This window comes from Schistocerca piceifrons, chromosome X (genome assembly GCF_021461385.2).
Source record: "Schistocerca piceifrons isolate TAMUIC-IGC-003096 chromosome X, iqSchPice1.1, whole genome shotgun sequence".
Classification (NCBI taxonomy): domain Eukaryota; kingdom Metazoa; phylum Arthropoda; class Insecta; order Orthoptera; family Acrididae; genus Schistocerca; species Schistocerca piceifrons.
In genome coordinates this window covers 285,738,411-285,762,504 of record NC_060149.1, presented here as the reverse complement: position 1 = coordinate 285,762,504, position 24,094 = coordinate 285,738,411, and the positions used below count along the sequence as shown (strand labels likewise).

At 44.0% G+C, this 24,094-nt stretch overlaps 1 protein-coding gene across 1 annotated transcript in view; it reads right to left on the bottom strand.

The window, feature by feature from the left end:
• Window positions 1-1,426: 1,426 nt before the first annotated feature.
• Window positions 1,427-24,094, bottom strand: part of LOC124722313 — a gene marked incomplete at its 5' end in the record, with an annotated part of 130,359 nt that continues 107,691 nt past the window's right edge. The window contains one exon of the mRNA XM_047247493.1: window positions 1,427-1,939. Coding sequence (XP_047103449.1) covers window positions 1,816-1,939 — 124 coding nt within the window. The remainder of the gene's footprint in view (window positions 1,940-24,094) is intronic.

The following is a 24,094-nucleotide window of genomic DNA, read 5'->3' as shown; positions in this document are numbered from 1 at the left end:
CTAGATATTACCCAGCGCTTAAATATGAAGTACTGGTAATAGTTACCACGCTGCCCAAAAAAAGAACCTCATTTCTCAGAACAATGAAAACAGTGGAAAACGGCAGAAACAGCTTCAGGCGGTCCTGAAACACAGACAAGGGAACATCATGTGCTCCAAACACTCCTCTTAGGTACAACGCTCTCTCCTATTTTGTACTTTATGGAAAGGAGAGTAATGGATACATTTTTTAATGCATCGTCTGACCCCTGGCGTTCCTGCTTAGGAGAACTGTCAACCTCTGCAGACATTCTGTAAACAATCTAAGTTCTTATTACATTTCTTTCCCTCCAGCTCTAACCGTTTCTCTTGAGCTACCATCGTCTAGTGGCGCTTTTAATTTATTCACACCTCGCGTACACCACCTAGAATTACTACCGCAAGTCTCTATTTATTAACTAGGTGGATTTCTGATTATTCTCTTGAACTATACAAACGTGCAAAGAAATCTTGAAATAAGGCCTACTTGGATACTTTTCTCTATAACACAGACAAGGTATGTTGTTACCATTTTGGGGGCACACAGTGACAATCTTGTAAAAATAAAAGACGTTTTGAGCATCCCTCTGGGCTTTGTAAGTTTATTTGACGAATTAATATGTAACGTATTCCAGTCATCTAACATTTACTAGGTAATAAGTCGAAACTGGTAATGATACCACTTGTATGATCTGAGGCTGAAATGTGCAACAAAAACTCTCTCTGTCGTTAATTGCTATAGGCCTACGATGAGCCATTTTGAGTAATAAATTGTGATGTCTAAATCACAAAACTTTCTGTATTTGTTTTCTCTTACTGTTTGCAGTCGTTTCTATTAGCAATTTTCATTGTACGTTCTCATATCCTCTGGAAAATGTTTCTGAATAGTTTTGTTTAATTCAGTTTTTATGTTATTTTCCTATTATCGTTTTCATGAAATTCTCACATTCTCTTCACAACTTCCTTGTTCCAGTCGAGATGTTCTATTCTCTTGCTTTCTTCTTACCGGTAACATCTGTAGTTCATGTTATGATTTATTCTGTAACTTTAATTTGAATATACATATAGAAACAGTTAAGGAATATGCTGGGCGGTTATTGCACCACTGAATAGCTGGCTTTACATATCCTTGGCTTATGAAACGATGACGAACGGCACAAAACTTTCGTCATTATCTCCCAGAATAAAGATACATCGATTTACTTACATAAATTTTTCACAGTGGAGTCATATGTTTATTAAACTTCTGATTAACACTTACAGTGATCCTACATTAAACAAAGCTAATTTTCATTGTTAAAAATTCTTGTAAAATTTCGTTCCTAGGAACGTAAGAGGTAGTAAATTAAAAGAATCCGTATATATTTTAACGGACATATACATAAAAATAATACACCATAACGCCAACGTAATCAGTAACATATATCTACATTTGTTATACGCCTCATGAATGCTTTTATTAAGAATGCATATAGACAGACGCTCTCTCCATACATAAATTATTAATGCCACAATTAATGTTAAATTCGCAATTTTGACATCCCATAAATATTTCTCAGCAAATGAATACACAAACCACCAGTTTAGTTTAAAAGCACTGCCTCTTGTTATTTTGCTAGTTTTTTCCATGTTAACATTGTAAATTCACCTTCCAGTAGATATATTTATCATTCATAGAATGTTGTTGTAAGGCACTGCAGGTACAAAGAAGCCATTTTGTCATTATACTGTATGTAACAGCTAACGAGTGAAACACAATATCTGTGAGTGTCGTTTATGAGACATGAATGATGCCTTCTAGTTGGTACCCCGTGGCTTAATCGTCTTGGTAGCAGGAGGCGGAATCTTAGTGAAACCGGCAGCATCAAAAACAGGCAGCATATCCCTCACTCTCTGTCCTGATGCTGCCAGATCAAGCAACCTGAAAAAAGATTTTAGAAACAAATGGGTTATATACTGGAAATAATTATACGTTTACAGATTATTTCTAAAAGTGGTTAATAATAATTCGATACAGATGCTAACAGAATGAAGTGCACTGGTTATTTCTTGCGAGGAATCTCGATGCCGAGGTTGAACTCAACAATGTAGCCATAGAGCAGTGTTTCCAAAGCAGCAACATAATTTTCTATAAAAACAAAATTAGAATCTTTGGTCCCTTGCTAGTATAAGAGATTGGTATGCAGATAGTTCGCAGTTCAATTCTTTGCCTAAAGCATCACTAAATGGCAATGTTGCTGGGACATGTCAACACATAGCTTTCCCTATGGTTAATGTCAGCTTTCGCTACTTCACTTCCGCGTAGCTCATCAGTTGTCTCGCGTTGCTGACTAGCTCCCATTTAAAAACTCCCATCGGGAATAATACTGGGGATTTAAACATTTTTGTGCGTTGGACATTCTGAGGGTCACGAGAAGTTTGATTTTTGTTTCAATGTATTTCGAGTTCAGTGGTGCTTTGGATGAGTATGTAGAGCTATTTAAAGTCATTATAGTCCGCGACAGTGTTTATGGCCTCTGGCCCAAGGATGCGCAGTGGACAGCTGCACAGATGCCCAATCAGTGCTCAGTCTGTATCTACATTCCATACTGTGTAAATTTCTGTCATATTTCAGCATTCTGTTGTGTTCTATGACTGACTGATTTCTGTGGTATTCTTTGTGTTCTGTGAGTTTTCTAATAATGGTTGAAACACCTAGAAGGCTCCAAGTGCTTCACAAATGGGTTCAAAATGGTTCAAATGGCTCTGAGCACTATGGGACTTAAATCCTGTGGTCATCAGTCCCCTAGAACTTAGAACTACTTAAACCTAACTAACCTAAGGACATCACACACATCCATGCCCGAGGCAGGATTTGAACCTGCGACCGTAACGGTCACGCGGCTCCAGACTGTAGCGCCTAGAGACGCTCGGTCACTCCGGCCGGCCACAAACAGGCAAGGGACCTTATTGTTAAAGTGAACTCGTTCTTCAAACGTTAGGCTGATTCAAGTGAGCTGGTCTCTGAGGTTGCCAAGGTGCTAGAACTAACGTAATTGCAGTCCATGCACTTTCAGCCTAGTTGGCAATGCAGCATTCCTTGTGTGCTGCACGGCCAGAAGCCATTAACGCTGTCGCCGACTATAGTCACCTTGCCCAAAGGAAGCCACTAATCTATACCATGGATGTGGAACGTTAAGACACAATTATGGCTTTGTTCTGTGTATAAGAGAGAGCCATTATGTTATATGAAGCCACAATGGAATTAAATGTGATAGCAGCAAACAGAAGTGAAAATCTGCCAGCATGTGAAGAGAGGGTTGGTGACCCATCCGATATAGGAGTCACAATAGTTGAGTACAATGAGGTCAGTAAGGTCAGAAACTGTGAAGTTGAAAGAGGCCTCACCACATGTTATAATCTTTATGGTTGACTCCTGAAGAAATGAACTCAGAGATGGCGTGCATTATATACGTTTAAACACTTTACAACAAAGAAAGCCGATTTGAATCATCTGGGGAGTATTTTCCGCTCTCCCGACCCAGTGGAAGCAAATGAAAACGTGTATACAAAAGCTCAAGAACTCATCACCGACATACAAGAGGTCATGAAGGATGAAATACCAGTCATAAGACAAACGGGCTGGATTCACAAGTACCATGGACAGAGAGTCTCCAAAGACTGTGATCAGAAAGCAGAAGGGCAAGAACATACTACCAGAATGGCCGCACTGCGGAAGAAAACACTCGCATTCTGGGCAAATACAGAAACTATAAAGGCGTCACCAGATGCCGATACGGAGGGGCTTAAGCAGCAGTTTAAAGACCACCTGCAGGAGGCAAGAATAGAGAGCTGGAACCGACTGATGGCACAAACCTACATCTTGACCTATGGAGTACACCGTATATAATCGTCAGTCAAAAGATAAAATCACTGACAATTATCAACTCTAAAACGAGCAGACGGCAGCTTAACAGGAAAGTGGTGACAATCTGCACAAATACTGATGGACGCTCTCTTCCCAGAGAAGACTGCAGAGGAAGAATTTGCTAAACACAGAGAACTGGGAACTCAGCCCAATCTCGCCACTTTCATGAATGAATGTGGGAAGTTAAAATTTTGACGGGAAAATAAGTCAACTGGACTACCAGTACTAACCTAACCCACCGCTCCACCCCCCCCCCCCCCCCTGTCTCTCCCATCTGGAAATTGGGTGGGAAAAGGACTCAGTCTGTGCTGGGATGCTGGATAGGATGGACGTAAGTCTTTATTCTGTATGCATTGTTTATTTAAACAATTTGAGTTGTCATATGTAGTAACTCCATCCAGTGTGTTAACCATGAGGTCCAGAGTCCAACTGACCTAGTTCACAACACAGCAACCAGAGCACTCCGTCGTCCCTCCCCTCTCCCCTCCAATGATGTAATCCCATATGACGGTCTGGGGAAAAATGGCGGGAAAAGGACACAGTCTGTGTCTAGATGCTGAGTGGGAGGACAGACATAATTGTTTACTGTTCAATAAATGAGATGTGTCTTCTACAGAAGGTGGAGTATATTAGCTGTGACCATGTATCTGAGGACTGTGTAGATATTTGCTGAAGACGAATATGTTTCATGAAATAATGAAAATGCAGCAGGATGAGGCCAAGTTACATTTCGCAGCTTATGCTGATAAATGCATGTGCTATAACTTTAGATCATTCTATAAAAGTCCAGTCAGACTTCTGACTGTCACTGCACAAAGAAAGAGAGAGAGAGTTTTGCAGATGATGTGAGAATATTTAAACAATTACACGTTTTATTCTGAGGAATACTACCACTGCCACACTTGAACACAGACTCTAAAATGATAGTAACACACTTGTGAAACCATCCCTGAGACACTTCGCACGCTTTTGTGGCAAATATCCTTGTCTTTGAGCATGGGCTGCTTCAGGAGTTACTAAATCCAATTGAATGCGTCTCTAAATACACTTTCAAAGAGATCGCTGCACAGTAGTTTGCATCAATTTTGCGGTGTACACTGTTACACTCGAATATGGACTGAAAAAACATCGCTGCACACTTGTGAAACCTCTCACGACACTTCACACGCTTTTGTGGGAAACAGGTCCCGAATCTGATATCAGCTGCAATATCTGATTGTACACGCCTAAACAATGATATTTGGAAATAAAAAACAATTTGTAACTCTAAATAGGACCCTCGCCACTTTTCAAGTCTTAGCTGTATTTGAAGCCACTGCTGGAGAGAGAAAAATTTCTGAATCCTACAGCTGCTGTGGTGTTCATAACTTTTTCAGAAACAGGGAGTGGGCTTAGTTTTATATTTGCTGCAGCTGGAGTCAGGCACATTATTTTCCTCATTTCTCGTAGCACATATTGGTGTCTAAGCACAGACAGGAAAATCAGAACAATTCGAAAGCTGTCCTGCAGATGAGAAAAATGGCTGGATTTTTCGTTGAATTTTCGGTGTCCTACAGCTGCCAGTCTGGAGATGCTCTGAAGCCACAATGGCCAATGAGGGACAGAGATGGATGGTCGGCTTGGATGTGTCTGTGAGACTCAAACAAAGAAAACATCACAGAACTTACCGTAGATGCCTTTTCCCCTTCTTGTTCGAACCAGTCTGTCGAGGCTCCTATGCCCCACACAAAGGATGTCTTGTGAATGGGGCATTCTGATTGCCTCTTACTGAATTTATCTGTTAAACTGCTGCTGCTGCCAGTGTGGTAACATTGTTCGCCATTTTCTGCAGATGAGACTTTCAGTGGCAAAACTATTTTGTACAAATAGCAAAAAGATATACATCAGTCACATTGCAGTGACAGCAAAAATGATCTAGAGATCATGGTATACGGATATTATCATCGAAGATACTTCCTCACTACACAGCTCTGCTCCTGTCGAGGAGAGCTTGAATTTTTCAACGTGAAACCACTCTCCATCCGGGCTGTCACCACATACCACATCGATGTAGTAAACACAATTCCTATCCTGCACCATACAAAATCATCAGTTCTGCATCCCGCATATACACTCCTGGAAATTGAAATAAGAACACCGTGAATTCATTGTCCCAGGAAGGGGAAACTTTATTGACACATTCCTGGGGTCAGATACATCACATGATCACACTGACAGAACCACAGGCACATAGACACAGGAAAGAGAGCATGCACAATGTCGGCACTAGTACAGTTTATATCCACCTTTCGCAGCAATTCAGGCTGCTATTCTCCCATGGAGACGATCGTAGAGATGCTGGATGTAGTCCTGTGGAACGGCTTGCCATGCCATTTCCACCTGGCGCCTCAGTTGGACCAGCGTTCGTGCTGGACGTGCAGACCGCGTGAGACGACGCTTCATCCAGTCCCAAACATGCTCAATGGGGGACAGATCCGGAGATCTTGCTGGCCAGGGTAGTTGACTTACACCTTCTAGAGCACGTTGGGTGGCACGGGATACATGCGGACGTGCATTGTCCTGTTGGAACAGCAAGTTCCCTTGCCGGTCTAGGAATGGTAGAACGATGGGTTCGATGACGGTTTGGATGTACCGTGCACTATTCAGTGTCCCCTCGACGATCACCAGTGGTGTACGGCCAGTGTAGGAGATCGCTCCCCACACCATGATGCCGGGTGTTGGCCCTGTGTGCCTCGGTCGTATGCAGTCCTGATTGTGGCGCTCACCTGCACGGCGCCAAACACGCATACGACCATCATTGGCACCAAGGCAGAAGCGACTCTCATCGCTGAAGACGACACGTCTCCATTCGTCCCTCCATTCACGCCTGTCGCGACACCACTGGAGGCGGGCTGCACGATGTTGGAGCGTGAGCGGAAGACGGCCTAACGGTGTGCGGGACCGTAGCCCAGCTTCATGGAGACGGTTGCGAATGGTCCTCGCCGATACCCCAGGAGCAACAGTGTCCCTAATTTGCTGGGAAGTGGCGGTGCGGTCCCCTACGGCACTGCGTAGGATCCTACGGTCTTGGCGTGCATCCGTGCGTCGCTGCGGTCCGGTCCCAGGTCGACGGGCACGTGCACCTTCTGCCGACCACTGGCGACAACATCGATGTACTGTGGAGACCTCACGCCCCACGTGTTGAGCAATTCGGCGGTACGTCCACCCGGCCTCCCGCATGCCCACTATACGCCCTCGCTCAAAGTCCGTCAACTGCACATACGGTTCACGTCCACGCTGTCGCGGCATGCTACCAGTGTTAAAGACTGCGATGGAGCTCCGTATGCCACGGCAAACTGGCTGACACTGACGACGGCGGTGCACAAATGCTGCGCAGCTAGCGCCATTCGACGGCCAACACCGCGGTTCCTGGTGTGTCCGCTGTGCCGTGCGTGTGATCATTGCTTGTACAGCCCTCTCGCAGTGTCCGGAGCAAGTATGGTGGGTCTGACACACCGGTGTCAATGTGTTCTTTTTTCCATTTCCAGGAGTGTAGATGTCGATCACCAGACTCTTATACATATACTGCACAAATCGTAAGATCCCAAAAAACATAAGCGAATGCACTGTAAATAGTCCTCACGGTACTAAATATTTCCCGTGTGATCGGACGGTCATGCACCATGCCCAGCGGTTATGAGTCAACTGCCCCACCCACGCTGCCTCACCACGTGATCAGAGCACCCTCAGTGGTCCGCGGTCAAACTCTGAACTGGTGCAGAAAGGCTAGGCTGGTCCCCCCCCCCCCCCCCTTGTCCAAAGACAAAGAGTGGAAATTATTTCTCTGGAAACCCAAAACTTTAGCGCGCTGCAGTGAGGTGGAACATGCTGCAAATCACTGACTAACTACAAACTTATCTCGTCTGCCAAGGTCTGAACATGAAAACTCGAAAATAGAGGCAACTGGTAGTTTCACTCATTTTTTTTTTAGTGAATACCGATGTCAATAACATAACATTTTTTTTTCTCTATTGATTTTGAATTCCCCCCAAAGGGGGTGGGCTGGCAGCAGCTTAGTACGCTGCTCTACAGCCTACAAACTTTTTCAAAAACGGAAGAAGAAAAGAAACAAGAAGAACAGGAGATAAAACGGTGACTTAAAGTGTAAAATGGCGGAAAAATGCGGAAAGTTAAAACAGAAAGCAAAGGGGTTGGCAATGTTAATAAAATACACAGTAATCAGGCAAGTAACACAGTAGACACACAATTTAAAAAAAAAAACATGGCGACAGTCTGGTTTCTGTTCGCAAGAGATAAAAAATCACACCCAGCGACAGTATGATATCCGTTCGCAACACTTCCCAAAAGACAAAAAACGGAACACTCACTGTAAAACACTGCACGAAGATGGCGGTACAAAGATGACACTCCCGAGCCAAAGGCAGATGGGGGGAGGGACCGGGAGGAGGGGGAAAAACAAGGAGGGAGGAGAGGAAAAAACGAAAGGGGAGGAACCAAGGAGGGAGAGGACTCATAAGGGGGGAGAGGGGCAGGGCAGACGCGAGAGGGAATGAGAAAAGGCAGAGGAGGGAAATGCAAAAGGACTCGGGGGAGAGAAGAGGGCAGAGAGAGGGGAGATGGGGAAAAAAGAAGATGGAAGGAGGGGGAGAGGGAGCCTGGGGAAAGGACAGAGGAAAAGAGGGGGGAGTGAGGATCAGAGTTGATAGGAGGGATAAATGGAGGGAGAGAGGGCATCATCTGGGAGGGGGAGTTGATGGAAGCTCCCTTGGGAAAGGAGATGAAGGGTGTAGAGATGGAGGGTAGGGGGGACACAACAGTGAAGACGTGGTAGGGGGCGGGGATGAGAGAGGAGAGGAGCAACCAGGGGGTGGGGGGGATCAAGGCGACAGGAGGTGTAGAGGATGTGGATATGTTCGAGGAATAGGAGCAGATGGGGGAAAGGAATGAGGTCATAGAGGATCCGCATGGGGGACGGGGGGCGTATATGGAAGGCGAGGCAGAGTGCATGACGCTCAAGGATCTGGACGGACTTATAGAATTTTGGGGGGGGAGGCAGATATCCAGGCGGGACTGGCATAACAGAGGATGGGACAGATTAAGGATTTGTAGGTGTGGAGGATGGTAGAGGGGTGCAACCCCCATGTCCGGCCAGAGAGGAGTTTGAGGAGTTGGAGGCGGTTGTGGGCTTTGGATTGGATGGAGCGGAGATGAGGGGTCCAGGTGAGGTGACGGTCAATGGTGAGGCCAAGGTAGGTGAGGGTGGGAATGAGGTGGACAGGACAGGCGCAAACGGTAAGGGAGAAATCCAGGAATCGGAAGGAGCGATTGGTACTACCTACGATGATTGCCTGGGTCTCGGAAGGATTGATTTTCAGGAGCCACTGGTTACACCATGCAGCGAAAAGGTCAAGGTGATTCTAGAGAAGGCGTTGGGCCCGTTGGAGGGTAGGAGTGAGGGCGAGGAATGCGGTGTCATCGGCATATTGCAAGAGGTGTACTGGAGGAGGGGGTAATATAACAAATTCCAAATGAGCTATATACTTTACAAATTCATCACCATCTAGGAGCACATAACACACACAACATCGATCTTCTCTCATGCAAATAAAGACGGGGGAAAGAAATAGAAGCAGTCAACCAGACAATTTACAAGGGAGGGAATAACTGTCCAACGCAAACACATGTCCACATTGAATCTTCTCAAATTTCTACCGAGAACACACGTGATCATGAAAGCTGCCCAACACATACTGAGTATTAGTTCACTTTTCAGCTACCCAGAGGGCAACGCGGCTAGGTTAGCTACGTTCCTATACCCCAGTCACTCTTTCTATTTCCGACGGCTCCTGCCGTAAGCAGGAAATTTCAGTTGTTCGGGCCACAGGCAACCGTCACAATGCGCTTTCTCACCCGAGACAGAATCGTCCTAGGAAGCCAGCCACATATATTTTATCACTTTCCTTACAATTGCAGCCTTAGTCTGATGGCATTAGACATTGAGCGAAGTATCATAAATACTCCCTCCTGACGATGGTGGCTTTGGAGATATCAAAATCTGCAGCATTGTTATGACTGGACATAATTTTCCATGTAAAAAATCTTTCATTCTCTTTACAGCTATCACAGTTTTCCACGTCAAATCCATACCTTCCCTTACTAGAGGACAAAGCCATTTTCTCTACACACGTCGGAACACGCACATACTGTATAAGCCCACTGATCACAGTGAATCTACCTACATATCTCCTACTAAGAATAATATTTCTCCAATAACTGAATAGAGGTGACACCAAACAATAGTGAGCGAAAATCCGCGATGTATGGATATATGTCTCCCCGGCCTGAGTGGCCATGCGGTTCTAGGCGCTACAGTCTGGAACCGAGCGACCGCTACGGTCGCAGGTTCGACTCCTGTCTCGGGCATGGATGTGTGTGATGTCCTTAGGTTAGTTAGGTTTAATTAGTTCTAAGTTCTAGGCGACTGAAGACCTCAGAAGTTAAGTCGCATAGTGCTCAGAGCCATTTGAACCATTTTGAACCATGGATATGTCTCATTGGTTTTTCTTGCGAGTGGTACCAGTGTGTCTTAGGAAGAATGAAGTAGTCGTGCTACAAGCGACCAGCTATTAAAAAACACTTTCGCAACGGCTATATAGCTATCAAAAGCGGTCTTGATTCTACCCGCGCACACAAATATCCATATTAAAAACTATACAAACTTTACAAATCGAGATACGGTATTGCTTCCGAGTGAAGTGGTTTTCCACACAAATACCGCAACATTGAATGTAGGTGGAGGAGATTAGTGTTTAACGTCCCGTCGACAACGAGGTCATTAGAGACGGAGCGCAAGCTCGGATGAGGGAAGGATGGGGAAGGAAGTCGGCCGTGCCCTTTCAAAGGAACCATCCCGGCATTTGCCTGAAGCGATTTAGGGAAATCACGGAAAACCTAAATCAGGATGGCCGGAGACGGGATTGAACCGTCGTCCTCCCGAATGCGAGTCCAGTGTGCTAACCACTGCGCCACCTCGCTCAGTTGAATGTAGGTGATGATCGCTGAAGTGTGTATTAATGGAGGTAGGACGTCAAACGGGCCGACTTGGAGCAGGCGAGGCACCACAGGACATTTTAATTTCCACTGTCTATACTTTTACAAATAAATTCCTAAAACTTTGTCAGCATGGCCAAGAAGGATTCAGGATTGACACTCATAGCAGCGAAAGTTCAAAAACATAACAAAATAATTTTTTTACATGTTTAATTTCACCATTTTTCACTTACAATTCTGCATTTGTTGCTATAGGTACACTTCTCTTCATAAGTAAGAGAGACTCTTCGATGAATTTTGCACAGCATACAAACCATATTTACAGGTGAATGAAACTCTAGAATTTATTTAATTTATGCAAAAATGAATGAGCTGTTACATTTTAAACTTCATGTTTAGAAAAAACTCAAATTTAAAGTTAATTATCTCAATTTTTTCTACAGTTTTAAATAGATTTGGAATATTCTAGACTTTCATAGACCTGTAAGTATGGTTTGTACGCTGTGCAAAATTCATCGAAGAATCTCTCTTACTTACCAAGTGTATCTATAGCAACAAATGCTGCTAATACTAACAAGGGGAGGCCGCCAATTGTGAAATTCAGATTCGATTCATACTGCGCATAATAAAAGCTCATGGCCAGAGGTGTAATGTGGCAAAGCACCAAGATGCACTTCTCAGCCGTTGTCGAGAAAATCGACAGTTAAAAGAAACCGTTGCGGTGATTTTCTACAGCGTCATAGCGCAGCGGTAAACGCTGGGGTTCGTAATCCGAAGGTCGCCGGATCGAATCTCGCGCCATGCAATATTTTTTTATTATTAGTTTTTTGCAATTCAAATATAAAATATATATATAACTATTAATGAATTGCTTATGCATGTTGGTGAAGGCGGATCGCTCTCCAATTGTACCGCCTCCATTTTTCCGTTTGTTTAACAGGGTGTACCAAAGCTGTCCCGTCCGCACTGATTTTCGACGATGTTATAAGTTGCGCTAGGGACCGCATCTACCTTCTTTCGAAGTTAGCAGCCAACTACGCTGTTACGGGGCGGCTCGTTTCGGCCCATTCAACATTTGTCCTTCAAGTGTAACGAGCGAGTAACGGAGTTTATATTTCATACCTGCCACAGCAAGTTTGTGTTCGTGGGGTCTCTATTCTAATTCGAACGTTTGACTTACGCTACACGTATTCGTTTCTACGTCTTCCGTTAACTATACGTGGTTAACATTATGAAGACAATTAATAACATTTGTGAAATACAACTTTGTTTGCGGAAAACATAATGATGTTCGAAGTCGCCAGTTTTTCCACGACAAACGACTTTCAACAACTTATTATATGCATAATTGTTGCAACTGATTGCCGGGAATTATATATATATATATATATATATATATATATATATATATGAATTACAAAAAACAAATACTAAAAAAAAAGTTGCATGGAGCGAGATTCGATCCGGCGACCTTCGGATTACGAACCCGAGCGCTTACCGCTGCACCACCACGCTGAAGAAAATTACTAACCGTAGAGAGTATTTCACCGCAACGGTTTCTTTTAACTCGATTTTCTCCACAACGGCTGAGAAGTGCATCTTGGTGCTTTGCCACATTACACCTCTGGCCATGAGCTTTTATTATGCGCAGTATGAATCGAATCTGAATTTCACAACTGGCGGCCTCCCCTTGTAAGTGAAAAAAATGATGAAATTTCACATGAAAAAAATTTATTTTGTTATGTTTTTGAACTTCCACTGCTATGGGTGTGAATGCTGGATCCATCCTGGTCATGCTGACAGAGTTTAATCAATTTATTTGTAAAAGTATAGACAGTGGAAATTAAAATGTCCTGTGGTGCCTCTCCTGCTCCAAGTCGGCCCGTTTGACGTCCTAACGGAGCTTAAGTGCGGGTGACGTCGCCTACGGTGTAAGCTCATAATAAAATCTCTGAATTTAGAAAGTTATTCCGCTAAGGAACATGGTATGAATCCGGTATTTGCAATTCCCTCACGACGCCCCTAGATATTTCTCCAGTATTTGTAACACATTCTATTAAATCCCATGCCAGAGGTTCTGCAATTTATCCACTGGGTTATAGGGCAGGGACTATGATGGTTGACTGAGAATTATCGCATACAGCAGATGATGTGCTATGCGATGAATCACTTTAAGAAAATGCAACGCCAAATTGAGATTGTGAGAAACGTATACTGGTCGTTCAGGTCTATAGTGTTACGCTTTCCAGTAGAAATGCTGACTACAGTTTGGAATCAGCTCTTTCCATTCAACCACATACCTGCGTTTGATCCTACGGAGATGTCTTTTAATGATTACAGTCACAAATGAATCATATTTGTGGCACTCTCATATCGCGAAACGAGTCACCTTTTTCAAACCTTTCTGCTACAGTAAAACTCCTACATGGTTTTTGAGACAAAGTCCCTACACATCTTCTATCTGTTCCTCAGTCTCTCCTCACCATTCCTGCAGCTCTGTGTATGTGATCGATCAAATTTAAATCGGAACTGAGCAAGAGCTGGAGAGTGCCATATCTACCACCTTCTGCAATCCGTGCACAAACAGGGTGAGCTGAGTTAATGCGACAGGACCATATTTTTGACCACTCGGTGGATATTGGAACATGCTGTCATAGCTCCGCCAACTGTGTACAATGTGTAAGGCCAATGCAAAGCCGGCCTCAGTGGCCGAGCGGTTCTAGGAGCTACACTCTCGAACCGCGCGACCGCTGCGGTCGCAGGTTCGAATCCTGCCTCGGGCATGGATGTGTGTGATGTCCTTAGGTTAGTTAGGTTTAATTAGTTTTAAGTTCTAGGGGACTGATGATCTCAGAAGTTAAGTCCCATAGTGCTCAGAGCCATTTGAACCATTTTTGAAGCCAATGCAAAACGAAGCTTTCTCCTGCAATACGAGGGAGCAGTAGAAGCGGACAGTAGGGGAACTGAGAGAAGTACGAGGATTATGCTGCTGGAGCGCGGTGTGTCTCCAAACTACATACAGGTACTGCAGTCCGGAGCAGATTTGCATCAGTCAGGGTGCATTAATGTGTGTCAAAAAAAATGTACCATCCAACAGAGAATAAAAAAAATATAAAATTACAAACTATAAAAGAACCCCCCCCGTTGACATCATCCAGTAGAGAACTTGATAATATTTCTATCACGTCCATGTCTCCCATATATTATCGAAAACAAATACCGTCTGCATGCTGGCATTGAGCATATGCTGTGGCCCCCATTAAATATTCAGGTATCAGGTATTGATAAACTCAATCGCCTGTACAGACTAGTGTAAAGTATCATTGCCTGTACTGTACGAGGACCATATCCCCCAGACTATCAGTCACAAGAGAGGGTCCCTGTGTTGTTGTCTGATACATTTTTTTTTCTGCTGTAACATGTCCAAGCAGCGTATGACATAGCTTTGTGCACCACCATACTTTTGTTTTTTTCAACACGACTTTGAGGTATGTGTCAGGTTCAAAACTGATATGAACACGCTTTGATCTGCTGGCTCTGACTGAAAGCTGGACATTGCACGGTGTAAATTGGGCAGTTGCTCCCACAACACACACCCAGGATGATTTTAAGTAAAAGACACTCACGACATAAGGAAACTGGAAGAGTTTTGCTGCAGTGTGGAGCGTTTCAAAAACAGCTTTCCAGCGATGAATAACGACGTCTAAATTTAAACTCATCTTTCACAGTGACGGGATAGCTGATGGTTCAGCGTTCCGTTTCAATTGATTCCTCATATTGCAGTCACATACGTGATCACTTGACCAGAAGAAGGGATCGGTTGGTAGGACATGTTCTGAGGCATCAAGGGATCACCAATTTAGTATTGGAGGGCAGCGTGGAGGGTAAAAATCGTAGAGGGAGACCAAGAGATGAATACACTAAGCAGATTCAGAAGGATGTAGGTTGCAGTAGGTACTGGGAGATGAAGAGGCTTGCACAGGATACAGTAGCATGGAGAGCTGCATCAAACCAGTCTCAGGACTGAAGACCACAACAACAACAACAACAACAAACGTGATCACTGTTTCGGTGACTGCCATCCCCGGAAGGTGTTGCCCCTCCACCAAGACTCTTTCTCCATTTCAAACAAGCGATGTCAGTCAATCATTATGTGGTAATCAACAGCATACCACTGGACAGATGGGATGGAAAAGACACCGTCGATGTACTGTAATAAGCATCAAACTTGATAGTGCGATCAATTTTAGGAATTATACCAGTTTTTCCATAATTTCAACACTGACCTTTGACGCAGCAGCATGCTTCCCAATTTCTGTATCATTGCTAAACCACCCCTCCACCACTTCGCGAGTACCATATACTGGATTGCGAATGTAGATGGATGACTGTGGAGTACGTTCATTCACTGTTAATTCTAGAGGATATACACCAAAATAACGAGACAGCGATCTACATATTTCTAGCACTTCGGTCATCATGTGTAATTTACTGTTATGATTTCCCATTTTCCCTATGTGGTTGGGAGTCACAGACCATTCTCGCATTATTCGGATAAAGCTAGAGATTGAAAGATCTCCTCGCGTTATCTTTGACCAACACTACCTGCAACACCGTCACCGACTAAATTTGCAGCTGACCAGAAGTAGACCGCTACATTCCATGACTCATGAAGGAACACAGGGAACCAAGCCCATAACTGTTGTTCTGCACCAATTTTACCCATGGAACCCATCCAAGTGCACTAAATCTCTCTAGATGCGCGCATGTTGAGTAGGTTAGCACCCCTTATCGGTGCATAATAGATACGAAAGTGTTGTCATGATATAAATGACGGTTAAGAAGAAGAAAACGTGTGGTTTTATGCGTGATGGAGCTCCAGGCAGACGGAGTTTGAAGCATTTTACATACATCAGCCGCGCTTTCAGTCCTAAAACATGGTTCTAGCGTCAGGGGTCAGTACCAAGAAGGTATTGGTAAGGGAGAGAAATGATCGTAGAACATAAACAAATACACTCCTAAGGCTACATGGTTCTGTACATACAACACGCTATAATGTTAAAGCCAGGTGGTTTCCGACCTATTACTCGTGTGGAATGTAACGCTGTCAATATTCCAATGTAAGAAGAATACAGGGTGATTATAATTAGAGTTAAACTTTCAAACCACTGTAGAAATAACGCCGCTGGTCAGAATGACGTCAAATTGCAACGTAATACTATCGGAGAAGGGGGAAACGTATGAGAGAAGAAAAATAAATAGTTACAAAACGTAGCAATAGATGGTGCTGTAAGCATCATAATTTAATAGTGGTCGACTACAAATGACAAATGAATCATACAACAATGGCTAAGGAGTATGTTTGACGTTAAACAAACTGTACTACTCAGTGTACATGGGTGTATAGGTGTGATACGTTTAGTTATGTAAGCCCATCCACCATCTTAAATAAGGAGATAATTCAGAGGCTTCCTTTACCACGATACAGGTTGGCTGGTAGCTTTTCTAGGAGCTGATTGCGGTGTGGGGGAGAAGCCATGTATGTGAAAAACGGCATCCCATTTGAGTCAATTGATGTTTCAAAGTACTGCACTGAAAAGGTGTTTGAATGTTGTGCAGGTGTGGTTAAATTTAATGGAGCTAAACTTCTAACCGTTGTTATTTATAGATCCCCAGACTCCGATTTCACAACATTTTTGCTAAAGCTAGAGGAGGTTCTTGGTTCACTTTATAGGAAATACAAAAAGTTAGTTATATGTGGTGACTTCAACATTAATTGCATAACTGATTGTGCAAGGAAAAGGATGCTGGTAGACCTCCTTAATTCATATAATCTTATGCAAACCGTATTCTTTCCAACGAGAGTGCAAGGGAACAGTAGAACAACCATAGACAACATTTTTGTTCATTCCTCATTACTAGAAGGGCATTCTGTTAGCAAAAAGGTGAATGGACTTTCAGATCATGATGCATAAATTTTAACTCTAAAAGATTTTTGTGCTGCAACACATGTTAAATATAGTTATCAACTGTTTAGGAAAGCTGATCCAGTTGCTGTAGAGACCTTTGTAAACCTTATCAAGGAACAAGAGTCGCAATATGTTTATAGCGCTGATACAGTAGATGATAAATATAATGCTTTTCTCAAGACTTTTCTCGTGCTCTTTGAAAGTTGCTTTCCGTTAGAACGTTCAAAACAGGTTACTAGCACAAACAGGCAGCCCGGGTGGCTGACTAGAGGGATAAGAATATCTTGTAGAACAAAGTGGCAATTATATCAAAACGTTAGAAACAGTCAAAATCTAAATGCAGCAGCCCATTACAAACAGTATTGAAAGGTGCTTAAAAATGTTATTAGGAAGGCAAAAAGTATGTGGTATGCAGATAGAATAGCTAAGTCTCAGGATAAAATTAAAACCATATGGTCAGTCGTAAAGGAAGTGGCTGGTCTGCAGAGACAGGTCGAAGATATAGAATCAGTGCGTAATGGTAATGTCCGTGTTATTGATAAGTCGCATATATGTACAGTATTTAATAATCACTTTCTGAATATAGCAGGTGAACTAAATAGAAACCTAGTCCCAACAGGGAATCATATAGCGCTCTTAGAAAAAAGTGTTCCGAGACTGTTACCTGAAATGCTCCTCCATGATACTAACAAGAGGGAGATTGAGTTAATAATCAAATCACTAAAGACCAAGAACTCTCATGGATATGACGGGGTATCTAGCAGAATACTGAATTATTGTTCTATGTATGTTAGCCCAGTACTTAGCCATATCTGTAACTTTTCCTTTAGGAGTGGTCGGTTTCCTGACCGATTAAAGTACTCGGTAGTGAAGCCCCTTTATAAAAAGGGAGACAGGGATAATGTTGACAATTTTAGACCTATTTATATGCCATCGGTGTTTGATAAAGTTATCTAGAAGGTTGTATATACACGGTTACTGGAGCATTTAAATTCACGTAATTTGCTGTCAAATGTACAGTTTGGTTTTAGAAATGGTTTAACAACTGAAAATGCTATATTATCTTTTCTCTGTGAGGTTTTGGACGGATTAAATAAAAGGGGTGCGAACGCTAGGTGTTTTCTTTGATTTAACGAAGGCTTTTGATTATGTTGACCACAAAATATTACTGCAGAAGTTGGACCATTATGGAGTAAGGGGAGTAGCTTACAATTGGTTCGCCTCTTACTTTAAGAACAGAAAGCAGAAGATAATTCTCCGCAATATTGAGAGTGGTAGTGATGCTCAGTCCCAATGGGGCACTGTTAAGTGGGGCGTTCCCCAAGGATCGGTGCTGGGGCCACTGCTGTTTATTATTTATATAAATGATATGCCTTCTAGTATTACAGGTGATTCAAAAATATTTCTGTTTGCTGATGACACCAGCTTGGTAGTGAAGGATCTTGTGTGTAATATTGAAACAGTATCAAATAATGTAATTCATGAAATAAGTTCGTGGCTAGTGGGAAATAATTTGATGCTAAATCACAGTAAGATTCAGTTTTTACAGTTTCTAACTGTAACTTTTTGATCAGACAGAATGGGCATATTATAAGCGAGACGGAACAGTTCAAGTTCCTAGGCGTTCGGATAGATAGTAAGCTGTTGTGGAAAGCCCATGTCCAGGATCTTGTTCAGAAACTAAATGCTGCTTTATTTACCATTAGAACAGTATCTCAAATAAGTGACAGTTCAACACGAAAAGTAGTCTACTTCGCATATTTTCATTCGCTTATGTCGTATTGTATAATTTTTTGGGGTAATTCTTTTGATTCAAAAAGAGTATTTTTGGCTCAGTAACGGGCCGTTCGAGCTATATGTGGTGTAAGTTCGAAAACCTCTTGTCGACCCCTATTCAATAGTCTGGGAATTTTGACATTGCCCTCACAGTATACATTTTATTTAATGTCGTTTGTTGTTTGCAATATTTGCCTATTCCTAAGAGTTAGCAGCTTTCACTCAGTTAATACTAGGCAGAAATCAAATCTGCATGTGGAATGCACTTCCTTGACTCTTGTGCAGAAAGGAGTGCAGTATTCTGCTGCATCCATTTTCAATAAGCTACCACAAGAACTCAAAAATCTTAGCAGTAGCCCAAACTCTTTTAAGTCCAAACTGAAGAGGTTCCTCATGGCTCAATCCTTCTATCCTGTCGAGGAGCTCCTGGAAGAGCTGAAAAATTAAGCAAATTCCAGTGTTACGTTGTTGATTTTCTTTATTTAAACTTACGTCTTGTCGCCTGAATATGTTTTTTATATTTCATTTTATCTGTTTCTACTATCGTGTTATAATTTCATGTATTGACTCGTTCCATGACCATGAAGACTTCTCCTTAATTCTGTCCCACGGAACAATAGATAAATAAATAAATAAATAAACAGAAAGGTCATATAATATCGGATGGGGAATTTCAGTTTTTAATGGTCCTGAGGCCAAAAACCACATAAAAAGCATCAATAACATCGGTTTTCAATTGCCCTGAGGCCAAAAAACCGCATTGAAAGCATCAATCAAAATCAAATCGGATTATTAATTTCCGTGTGACTGGTGCAAAACATGTCCAATGTCCACCGTTTTCTGCAATAAGCTGATATCGAGAGACCGCATGTTCCACAACTGATCGAAGTGTTTCCGGGGTCACTTGCAGAATGTGTTGCGCAATGCGTGTCTTCAATGCAGCTATGTTTGCAATCGGAACGCTGAACACATCTTTCAGATAGCCCCACAGCCAGATGTCACACGGATTAAATGGTTCAAATGGCTCTATGCACTATGGGACTTAACATCTGAGGTCATCAGTCCCCTGGACTTGGGACTACTTAAACCTAACTAACCTAAGGACATCACACACATCCATGCCCGAGGAAGGATTCGAACCTGCGATCGTAGTAGCAGCGCGGTTCCGGACTGAAGCGCCTAGAACCGCTCGGCCACAGCGGCCGGCCACACGGATTAAGATCAGGTGATTGGAATGGGCAAGGTGTAGCGAAATGACGGCTGATAATTCTAGCATTTCCGAAATGACGCTACAGTAGCTGCTTAACTGGATTTGCAATGTGCGGAGGTGCGCCATCTTGCATGAAAATGATCCCAACCACACATCGACGCTCTTTGAGAGCTGGAATGACGCGGCGGCGCAAAAGAGAGTCATAGCACGTACCAGTGATGGTACAGGTAACAGGAACGGAAGCACTTGTCTTTTCGAAGAAATCTGGCCCTATGGTAAATGATATTGTAAACTCGCATCACACAGTGACCTTTTTAGGATGAAGTGGTACTGGTTGATTTGCGTGTGGATTTTCCGTTGCCCATATTCGACAACTCTGTGTATTGACATATCCTGTCCGATGGAAGTGGGCTTCGTTTGTCCACAAAATCTTCCGCGGCCAATCATTGTCCACTTTCATACGAGCAAGAAATTCTGAAGCAAAGGTCTCTCTTGCTGGCAGGTCAACAGGAAGCAACTCGTGCGTATGGGTAATTTTGAATGGATAACAAAGAAGGCTATTTCTTAGGATTTTAAGCACCATATATCCAATGTTCGGGCAATTCTCTGCGCACTACACGTCTGCACACCACCACTCGTCTCCTCCCGCATTGCTGTGCCCACGACTTCCACTGCCGTCGTATCAATTCGTTTCCTCTCTCTACCAGGTTGCACACCAAAGGAACCCGTCTTTTCGAATTTCCGAATCATTTTCTCCAGACCCACGGCAGTCATCAGACCAACGCCTTTTTTCAAACCCTTCAGTGTCCGGAACTTCTGCAAAGCGACGTGTGCACAGTCATCATTCTTGTAATTCAGCCTTACAAGCAGAGCGCGATCATGCATTGAGACAATCATGACGGTCTTCGCAGGTGCGAATGGAGAAAAAACCGTGTACCCAGCTTTTTTTATACCAAATTGAATGGGTTGTGCGCATGACAGGTGCTTTCCTTTACGTATTCTGACACACACACAGCGCCACCTATTGATCAATTTTCACACTATTTTTTTCTTCTGCCATACCTTTTCCCCCATTCTCCGATAATATTCCGTTGCCATTTGACGACATTCTGACGAGTGGTGTTATTTCTGCAGCGTTTTGAAAGTTTAACTTTAATTATAAAAACCCTGTGTTTCCAGCGCATGTCATGCATTCATTCCTCCCTACAAGTTTCCCTACGATAAACTATGGTGACAAACTGTAAAGTGGTAAAACTACTTCCTTAAAACATAGAGTGTATGTGATACATGCACAATATAGCTCTCTAGAGGTGTATAGCACCCACTATTCACGTCCAATCACAGTTCAGAAATTATAATATGTTCGGATCAGTCCTATAAAATGATCGTTAGTAATGGAGAAAGCCTCTTCAAGGAAACAGACAAACGCAAAGCAGCAGTCATGTTGCCACTAATTCCATAAACAGGACATCTGTCAAGCAGATGTATACATGGGGACTGCAGTACCTTACAAACAACTGTCACTAACTTAGAATCACCGTAGTTATAAAACTGAAGACTCGATTTTATGCCCAAGATGTGGCAGGGGAATGGAGTACGTAGCATTAAATCTTCGTCTAGAGGAGGAGCTGAAACAGGATTGACATGTTTCATCGTCATCATCATCACACATGCATTGGAAGTCGTCTGCTGACAGAGAGATTTTTCGTTCAATATTATTTGGTGTTACCACTACTCAGTTATTGGAGAAATATTATTCTTAGTAGTGTAGGTGTTGGTAGAGTCACTGTGATCAGTGGGCTTATACAGTATGTCTGTGTTCCGACATGTGCAGAGAAAATGACTTTATCCTCTAGTAAGGGAAGGTACGGATTTGACGTGGAAACTTGTGATAGCCGTAAGGAAAATGAAAGATTTTTTACATCGAAAATTATGTCCAGTCATAAGAATGCTACAAATTTTGATATTTCCAGAGCCACCACCGTCAGGAGGGAATATTTCCAATATTTCTCTCATTGTCGAATGTCGTCAGACTGAGGCTGTAATCATAATACACTCCTGGAAATTGAAATAAGAACACCGTGAATTCATTGTCCCAGGAAGGGGAAACCTTATTGACACACTCCTGGGGTCAGATACATCACATGATCACACTGACAGAACCACAGGCACATAGACACAGGCAACAGAGCATGCACAATGTCGGCACTGGTACAGTGTATATCCACCTTTCGCAGCAATGCAGGCTGCTATTCTCCCATGGGGACGATCGTAGAGATGCTGGATGTAGTCCTGTGGAACGGCTTGCCATGCCATTTCCACCTGGCGCCTCAGTTGGACCAGCGTTCGTTCTGGACGTGCAGACCGCGTGAGACGACGCTTCATCCAGTCCCAAACATGCTCAATGGGGGACAGATCCGGAGATCTTGCTGGCCAGGGTAGTTGACTTACACCTTCTAGAGCACGTTGGGTGGCACGGGATACATGCGGACGTGCATTGTCCTGTTGGAACAGCAAGTTCCCTTGCCGGTCTAGGAATGGTAGAACGATGGGTTCGATGACGGTTTGGATGTACCGTGCACTATTCAGTGTCCCCTCGACGATCACCAGTGGTGTACGGCCAGTGTAGGAGATCGCTCCCCACACCATGATGCCGGGTGTTGGCCCTGTGTGCCTCGGTCGTATGCAGTCCTGATTGTGGCGCTCACCTGCACGGCGCCAAACACGCATACGACCATCATTGGCACCAAGGCAGAAGCGACTCTCATCGCTGAAGACGACACGTCTCTATTCGTCCCTCCATTCACGCCTGTCGTGACACCACTGGAGGCGGGCTGCACGATGTTGGGGCGTGAGCGGAAGACGGCCTAACGGTGTGCGGGACCGTAGCTCAGCTTCATGGAGACGGTTGCGAAAGGTCCTCGCCGATACCCCAGGAGCAACAGTGTCCCTAATTTGCTGGGAAGTGGCGGTGCGGTCCCCTACGGCACTGCGTAGGATCCTACGGTCTTGGCGTGCATCCGTGCGTCGCTGCGGTCCGGTCCCAGGTCGACGGGCACGTGCACCTTCCGCCGACCACTGGCGACAACATCGATGTACTGTGGAGACCTCACGCCCCACGTGTTGAGCAAATCAGCGGTACGTCCACCCGGCCTCCCGCATGCCCACTATACGCCCTCGCTCAAAGTCCGTCAACTGCACATACGGTTCACGTCCACGCTGTCGCGGCATGCTACCAGTGTTAAAGACTGCGATGGAGCTCCGTATGCCACGGCAAACTGGCTGACACTGACGGCGGCGGTGCACAAATGCTGCGCAGCTAGCGCCATTCGACGGCCAACACCGCGGTTCCTGGTGTGTCCGCTGTGCCGTGCGTGTGATCATTGCTTGTACAGCCCTCTCGCAGTGTCCGGAGCAAGTATGGTGGGTCTGACACACCGGTGTCAATGTGTTCTTTTTTCCATTTCCAGGAGTGTATGTAATTATAAGTATAGTGACAAAATATATGTGGCTGGTTTCCTAGGACGATCCTGCTTGGGGTGAGCGATTGCGCATTGCGGCGGTATCCTGTGTCCGGAACGATTGACTTTTCCGGTCTATGGTGGGAGCCGTCCGAACGAGAGAGAGTGGCTGGTGTACAGGATTGTAGCTAACATAACCGTGTCGCCCTCTATGAGGCTGAATGTCAAACTAATACTCAGTATGGGCTGGGCAGCCTCTATGATCATGCGCGTTTTCAGTGGAAATTTGAAAAGATTCATTATGGCTGCATATCTGCATTGGAAAATTATTCACTCTCACGTAATTTTTTTTTTTTTTTTTTTTTTTTTTTTTGAAATTTGTGTAAAGGTCTTATGGGACCAAACTGCTGAGGTCATCGGTCCCTAAGCTTACGAATTACTTAATCTAATTTAAACGAACTTACGCTAAGGACAGCACATACACACCCATGCCCGAGGGAGAACTCGAACTTGCGAGGGGGGAACCGCTCAGGCCGTGCAAGGCGCCCTAGACCGCGCGGCTACCCCGCGCGGCCATGTAAATTGTCTGGTTGACTCCTTCTACGGCCGGCAGCTGTGGCCGAGCGGTTCTAGGCGCTTCAGTCTGGAAACGCGCGACCGCTACGGTCGCAGGTTCGAATCCTGCCTCGGGCATGGATGTGTG